The sequence below is a fragment of the Triticum urartu genome, unplaced genomic scaffold (genome assembly GCF_003073215.2).
Source record: "Triticum urartu cultivar G1812 unplaced genomic scaffold, Tu2.1 TuUngrouped_contig_4385, whole genome shotgun sequence".
NCBI classification, from domain to species: Eukaryota; Viridiplantae; Streptophyta; class Magnoliopsida; order Poales; family Poaceae; genus Triticum; species Triticum urartu.
The window spans coordinates 4,741-12,420 of record NW_024114969.1 but is presented as its reverse complement, the minus strand read 5'-3'; the positions used below and the strand labels follow the sequence as shown (position 1 = coordinate 12,420).

Below are 7,680 nucleotides of genomic sequence, written 5' to 3'. Positions count from 1 at the left end.
GTTGATGTTGATGGTGCTAGCTTTTGTTAGGTGCGCTTTGTTTCCCCACCCAATCAAGGCCCTTCTTCAACAGCCAATCGATTCATAACTCACGTTTTTATCACCTGATGATGACGATGATGATTCTCTTAATAGTATTGTTATGCTTATTTCATTAGTGCCACTTGCGAGTTGAGACCAAACCATGGTTAATTAGGGGGTTGTTTACTTTCTCCTTTCCTTTTAGCACGGATGCTCTTTACCCAGTCCAACTTCACAAATTGGTGACCCAAAAACAACAACAAAAAAAGGTTCTTGAGCATATGTTTCAAGTGCATCTTTGCTCTACTGGAGTAGTTAATTTCACGAGTGGTTTGCTCCTTCCTCTCACCATCGTTGCACGTCACTGCACCAAAAGAGTAGTAGATAGTTTACAGGTTTTTTAGCTTAGGCTTTGCGGACAATTCTTGGTCAAAAAACTACAGGCCAGCTTCCGCGTTCTACAATAATATCCAAGGGACAAATTGACCATTTAGAGTCACATAAGCCACTTGTTTTTCTTATATTATCTTGCTCGTTGTCTGGAACCTATTTTAAGGGGCAGATTAGGCACATCTCGAGAACGATTTTGAGCCCAGATCGCCGGATTTCGGCGTCCTCATAAAACGCTTAACCTTGGCTTACATCTAACTCAACCGTTAACCCTTTCCCTCGGTGTTTAATTTTGTTGTAGCCCCCCCAGCCAAAAACTCTTGGTAAGAGAGACTTGCCTGTGGCCCTTTTCAACATGTATCTTTATCCAGTTTGAGATGTTTTTCTCCGTGGTATAGTAGTACGATACATCACATGATCTTCAACGAGGATTACGACTGGAAACACACTGGGTCATTCAGAAACTTGTCAATTTCTCGCACACAGTGGGTCATTCAGGGCATGTACAATGCATAGTGTCAAGGTGATGCCTCGCATGCCATGTAGGTTCGGATAATGACGTAAAGTAGATTCGGATAGGAAAGCGGGATCCTCTCCAGAAGGCGGGTGCTTGAAGAGAAAAAATATGGTCCGGTGACAAAAGCTGAAAAGGTTGAATGAAAAGTAGAGATGCATGTGTACTGAAGTCCTTATTTTCTATTTTTTAATAAGGCCCACTAGTAGTAGCTTGCATTGGGAAAAACAAATAAATATAGATACCTCAAATTACTTTTTATCATAGGACATATGTATCCATATACCACCATTATACATGCCCTCGGAGACTTAATCGCCCAGCGAAGCGAAGAAACTCGTCACCTGTCACTCCTCGTACATACGCACCTCAGCCTCAGTCATCAAACACTCGATCGGATGGTTGTTAGCGCGCCGATCCGCTGCCTCCATGAAAATCAGCACGACAGGGGCACCTCGGAGAGTGAGACTGAGAGCATGTGAGGAGGGGTCACAAGTCCCACCACTACCTTGGCTTGACAGGCCAGGCCAAGGGATAAGATGCACGGCCACGGATGATAGGTGCCACCAAGCAATAAAGGGGATGGTTATCAAAGCGAGGACCATCCAATCCAACCCGATCCATGTTTCTTTCTTTTTAAGATCACCAAGCAAAGACTATTTTCTGGCGAGCACCAAAAAACACTTCAAAGCGTTGCCTAACTTTTCTTAGGTTTGCCACTTTGAATTGACCCACCTGGCTTTAGGCAAAGTGAGGATCAAATACCAGCTTTCTAAGCGTCTTGATGTGAAAGTCACTAGATCTCTCACACCACATAAAAAGAAGCAACTCAACAGGATGAATTTATTTTACGGCAAAAGTTCAGGGGAAGAAAAAGATCTCGGTTGGTCCGTTTCTATACCGACATCCAAAGTGAACCTAATTCAGGCAAAATTTCCACCAGCCTGGCAAACAAACGTAGCTGGCTAACTATTTAACAAAATTCCCCGGCATGGAAGTTTTGCAAACAAAAAAAAAATCCAATTGAAAATTGGAAGTTTTGCACACAAAAAAAATCCAACTGAAAGTCATCACCAGAGAGAGATCACATAAGAGAGCACCAGTTCATACATTCACCAATCACAAGGAACGGAATCAACAAATACACAAGCAATTTGACAGCCAGCCAGTCATATGAACAGCATTTTAACTAACAAGTTCAACTAGGAATAAAATTAAGTTTTCCATAAGAGAAGAGGTTCACCAGCTGGATGGACATACATGTATATAACCAGTTCCAAGTTCCAGCCTATTTGCAACTACTGCAAAACCTATATGAAAATTAAGAGAAGACCTATAGAATTACCCACTTCTTAGGAGGACGACGACGACACTTCCCCATGGAAACACAAGGTTGGTTTTGCCACGAAGAAAGCTTATGACCCTAGGAGTTTATTCTTCATTCAGTAGTACCAGTTGGGGCCGTCGTTCTTCTGCGGGTAGTCGACGGTGCCAGACATGTTGAAGCCAGAGCCGAACCTGAAATCCGATGCGCCGGAGATGCTGCCCATCTGGTTGCCGAACTGCGCCTGCGCGTCGTCACGGATGAAGAACTGCTGCTGCGCCGGGGCCTGCTGCTGCTGCTGCTGCTGCTGGCGGGGCTGGGTGGGTTTTTGTCTCGGGTCTGAATTACCCACTTCTTAGGAGGACGACGACGACACTTCCCCATGGAAACACAAGGTTGGTTTTGCCACGAAGAAAGCTTATGACCCTAGGAGTTTATTCTTCATTCAGTAGTACCAGTTGGGGCCGTCGTTCTTCTGCGGGTAGTCGACGGTGCCAGACATGTTGAAGCCAGAGCCGAACCTGAAATCCGATGCGCCGGAGATGCTGCCCATCTGGTTGCCGAACTGCGCCTGCGCGTCGTCACGGATGAAGAACTGCTGCTGCGGGGCCTGCTGCTGCTGCTGCTGCTGCTGCTGTGGCTGTTGTGCTTGCTGCTGCTGCATCATGTTACTCACATCACTGAACATACTGTCGCCATTGCCTCCAATTCCATTGCCCTGTCCAAAGAAACCCTCGTCCATTACTGGGGTGATGGCATTGGGCCTCTCTATAATGGTGACGTCGTCGTTGCCCATGTTCTTGTTGGTGGCCGGGAAGGTGGTGTCGTACATGTTCATCAGCTCGGCGATGGACCTCTGGCCGTCCATGGGGAGGCCGAAATCCAGGTTGTTGAGCCCATGGTTCTGCTGGTTGTAGGCTGCCGGGAAGACTTGCGGCGGCGCAGGTGGCGTTGCCTTGTTCTCCGCGCTTGGCGGGAGGGGATCATTGTACTTGCAGGTGTACCGGTGGCTGTTGCGCGCATTCCGGTCAAGGAAGCCGTACCCGTAGTCGCTGTGTGGGCACTGGACGTTGTTGCAGGTGTAGACGCGGTTGTTCAGCATCAGCTCCGGCTCGGTGGCCACCGCGCTCCTCTTCTGGACATACTCCATATCGCCGGTCTCCTCTTTCATGGGCGCTTGCATGAGGAACTTGTCATTCAGGATGGCCGCGCCGAGATTGAAGGCGGTTGGATCGTCCATGGCCATCTTGTGGGTGCCGGCCTCATCGCCCTTGCAGTCGTCGGCGAGGTCAACGTCGTACTCACTCGAGCTGGCGTTGAATGATATGGCACTGGCGATGCCGCCGGCAGACGCTGGAGGGCGAACGCCCGGGTGCAGCCTCATGAACAGCTCCTCTTCCTGCTTCACCACGGCCAGCCAGGTGGAGATCTCCTTGGCGGTCATCTTGTCCTGGAGGCATTTGGACTGGCGAACGAGGCGCCGGATCTTCTCGATGTCCGGCGACATGTGCTTGATGACAGCGGTGAGCACGCTGACCTTCCAGGCCTTCTTCAGGTCATGGGGCTTCTTGTACGGGGGCGGGCCCTGGTCCTTGGGGATGCCAAGCTCCGGCCACCACTCCTCGTCGCCGGACGGCCACCATGGAGGAGAGATGCCCTTCTCGAGCGGGAACCTTCGCTGCGGTGGATCGCAGTGCTGCATGAGCGCCGAGAGCAGCGAGCCCAGCGTGGTGTCCTGCAGCTCCTGCAGCGAGTGCGGGCTGGCGGTGCCGGAAGCCAGCTCGCTCTCGGAGCCCGGCACGGCGTTGTCGGCCTGGTACTTGGCGATGGCGGCCGGGCCGTTCCGGTCGAAGCGGACCTTCTCCTTCCACCAGGCACGGAGGTTGTCAGAGGCGCCGCTCACGGGCTTGCCCTTCTCCGGAATGATGCCGCAGCCCCGTCGCCGGCCGCCGGCCTGCTCATTGCCGCGGCTCTGCTGCAGCTCCTTGAGGCGCTTGAGCTTCATGCGGTCGCGCCACATGCGGCGCTCCAGCTCCTCGATGTCATCCACATCGTCGTCGCTGTCGTCCTCCCCGGCGTCCGGGAAGTTGTCCGTGGGGGGGTCCACGAGGTCGCCCTCGCCCATGACGCACTGGTCGCCGGAGGATGTCTGCGGCATAAGGGAGCCGAAGCCGAGGTTCTTGTCGGCGCCGTTCTGCTGGAGCAGATCCACGAAGTTGTGCACGCCGGAGAACGCCATGCCCTGATCCATCAGCAGCCCACCTCCCATCATGGTCACTCAAGCAGCTCTTTTTCTCCACACAAGAAATTCCACTTCCTTCCACTACTACTTGTAGCTGTGGTGGTGTTCACCTGCACAGAAGCAAGCAAAGAGGCCAGGTTAATTACAAGGCTTATTGCTTGCTGAGTCTAAACGCAATAACTAGGCAACATGTGCAACAAGATTAGTGTTAAAGAGGCAATTACAGTTAAGAGCAATAAAGCTTAAAATAGCCATAATACTACTAGTAGTAGTTATCTTAATGAGGTACTAGTTTTCTTTGAGGGAACTTAATCAGGTAATTAGACGGTGACATAACACATATGTGCTCCAGTTCCTATCTTCTCCTTAAAGAAAACAGCTGTATTAGTTCACAAAACATCCCAGATCTATTAACCCGGAGCCGAGACAATCATGTGGCATAAAAGCAAGTTTGGCAATTGAAGCAAGCACCGGAAGGCCCGGCCTGCATGTGTCTGGCTAATCAAAACGCAGTCGATCTTATCTAACGCACACCACACACACCTCTGCTATGATCCTCTCCTTCACAATTATAGATCATCAAGTCAAGAAGGCAGCGCACGCAACTAGCAGAGGCAACTGATCTAACAGAAGCCTTATCTTGTTTTTCTCTGTGACATGATCATATCGGACGGCATAACTAACGGAAATGGGTGTGTTATGCATGACCACTAAAAAAATATAGGAGTAATACACTAATGGAAGAATAAGGCAGAAAGTTGAACACATCTGTCCGCCCACACAGGGTTTTACCAAATACTAGAACTGTTTCCATATAATCCTACGAGAATAATTGAATCATGTCTAAGCGTCCTCATGAAGGATTGCTTTGATCCAATCACTCGCAGGGGTTGGCCAAAATGATGAGAAAGCAGTGGGAACCCTTTTCAAGGGAAGAAAGCCATGTTTTATGTAAAACAGGTATCGACAGTTGGAAACAAGAACATGTACCCATGTGCTCACCCAAAAGGAAACAAAGTAGTAGTATAGCCCACAAAAGGGGAAGAAAACAATAGAGAAAATGGATGAAGCAGGCATCAAAACGGAGAAGAGACGGGAAATTTTCCATCTCCTGATTGATAAGAGAAAACAGGAATAGCATTCCATTCCTCCCTGACAAAACAAAATAAAAATCCTTCCAAAAACGCTAGGTGCTATGTATTCCAGATTTCCAGAACAAAAGTAAGAAGGGAACTCTGGGAATTGGACTCATCCAAAAATATCTCCCTGGAGCAATGAAAAAGAAGAGCAAAGAAAGCACAAACTGGAATTGATAACTGCTGCAGAAGCAACTCTATAGGACCCCCGAAAATATCCATCTATCCAGAGAGAAAAAGTACCCAAAAGAACAGGGCATGGTCGCATAGCTAGCCTACCTCAGGCCCTCTAGCCCTAGCCAATCAAGAGCACGGACAAAACACATGGTAAAAGGATAGATGAGGAAGAAGAAGCGTACGCAGCAGGAACGCATGAACAGAAAAGGGAGATGGCAGGGCAGCATGAGCTCACCTGCGTCGATCTCCCACTTGCTAGTTTTATCCGCTTTTCACCTTTGCCATGACCTGGGAGAGCTAGGAAGAGAAAAACAGCGGCGGGAGGGTGGGGGAAAGGTGGGGAGAAGAAGGCACGAGGGAGGGGAGGGGAGGGGAGGGGAGAGGGGTGGAGATCAGATAAGAACAGGCGAAGGGAAGGGGGGAGGAGACTACGGCGCAAGAGCACAAAGTAGCAGCAGCTAATAGGCAAGTGGGTGTGGGTGGCGCTCGGGCGCAACAGCGACAGGGACCCCTTCCATCTTGTAATCGCCCCCTTATATTATGATGGGGAAAGGGAAAAAATGGTACTAGTCCCACGCACGAACCGCCGCTGCGATGTGAATCTCGCTGCTAAGTAAAAAAATTCACGGCCGCGACAGCGCGCCGCCCGGCCTCGGCGAGGTTAAAGAAAGGCCGGGTGGCCTCTCTCCCTGTGACGCGTGGGGTCCCAGTCGGTGCGCTCCGTAACGTGGGGTTGGAGAGGACCGGGGGGGCGCGTGAGCTACGGACAAAGCCGCTACAAGTTGAGAGCCAAGTTTACTGTTTTGCCCTCTCGAGCATTGGTTGGCTGCGGGGCTGCGTAGGCGTGTCCAAAGACACAAAGGCCATGATCTTCTGCGCACAGCACGCGATAAGATATTTTTTCCTAGAGGATGTTTTCTTACACAATTTTACTCATTTGGGGTCTATGTGATGCTAGCCAGGAGTTTTATGTGTATAAGATATGTTTGATTTGCAATTCTTAACTACTACTCCCTCAGTTCCAAAATAAGTGAATTAACTTATTTTGAACACGTATGGAGTACTAATATGCATCCCTTCTTGAATGTCTTGAACGCAAGTCGCTCATTTGGGGTCTATGTGGATGCTAGCAGGGAGTTTTATGTATATAAGTTATGTTTAATTTGCAATTCTTAAGTACCACTAAGTACAAACCTGCATCCCTTCTTGAATGTCTTGAAGGCAAGTCCAAAAGCTAGTTTCTCCTGTGTGAACATCTACAAAAGATAAATTAACTATTCAACACACTCGATCATTCGTTAACAAATCAAATCAACACGTTAAAAAAGGTAATGAACTCTTCACCGAATTGGAAGATTTGCTGCCGCAGTAGAAGTGTTCCTCGTAGGAACAGCCGGAGTTGGTCTCGGACGCCGCCGGGTGCTTGGTACCACCGTCGCATGTGCAGCGTTGTCACGGCCACGACCATGCTCCACCTTGTAATCGGGCAGAGAGGAACTGCGCCCGGGAACCTGCCCCATTAAAGGTGGTTGAAGAGTCAGGAGCATGGATAGGCAAGGGCGAAGGCGTGGCGCCCAAGGCCGAATCTTGGTGCCATCTTCTCCAAATTCTTCCCCATCCACCGCGATTTCATCTACGATGGAGTGATGCGCCTCCTCGCGATCCTCGTGGCCAAGATCCATGCGCTTGTCCACTGAAGCTCGAGGCATGGCGGAAGGAGGTACTCCGTCAGCCCGACATGCTCGTGTGGAGGGGATGGGTGGAGAGGAGGAGGTGGAGGGAGGAGATAGCTTGCTCTGCTGGTCGCATGAAGGACATGAGGTGGAAAGAGCAGACGAGGAGATCAGGGAGGTTGATGGTCATGTCGCTGCAGACA

The 7,680-nt window shown here is 49.9% G+C and overlaps 1 protein-coding gene across 3 annotated transcripts; it reads right to left on the bottom strand.

Moving 5' to 3' along the window:
* Positions 1-2,014: 2,014 nt before the first annotated feature.
* On the bottom strand, positions 2,015-6,263 carry LOC125527742 (protein ETHYLENE-INSENSITIVE 3-like 1a). Of its 3 annotated transcripts, none has more exons than XR_007292254.1 (3): positions 6,040-6,257; positions 2,598-4,601; positions 2,015-2,270 (listed from the first exon to the last, which is right to left on the bottom strand). XR_007292254.1 is itself a non-coding variant. In XM_048692255.1 (3 exons), exons 2-3 carry the CDS (start codon positions 4,519-4,521, stop codon positions 2,368-2,370), a joined length of 1,827 nt encoding a protein of 608 aa, XP_048548212.1. In that variant the 5' UTR covers positions 4,522-4,601; positions 6,040-6,263; the 3' UTR covers positions 2,015-2,367. The 3 variants fall into 3 exon arrangements, 2 of the variants coding, with proteins under 2 accessions (XP_048548212.1, XP_048548213.1); XM_048692255.1 differs by having other exon boundaries at positions 2,015-2,559; positions 2,887-4,601; positions 6,040-6,263; XM_048692256.1 differs by having other exon boundaries at positions 2,015-2,547; positions 2,887-4,601; positions 6,040-6,262.
* Between the last annotated feature and the right edge of the window lie 1,417 nt (positions 6,264-7,680).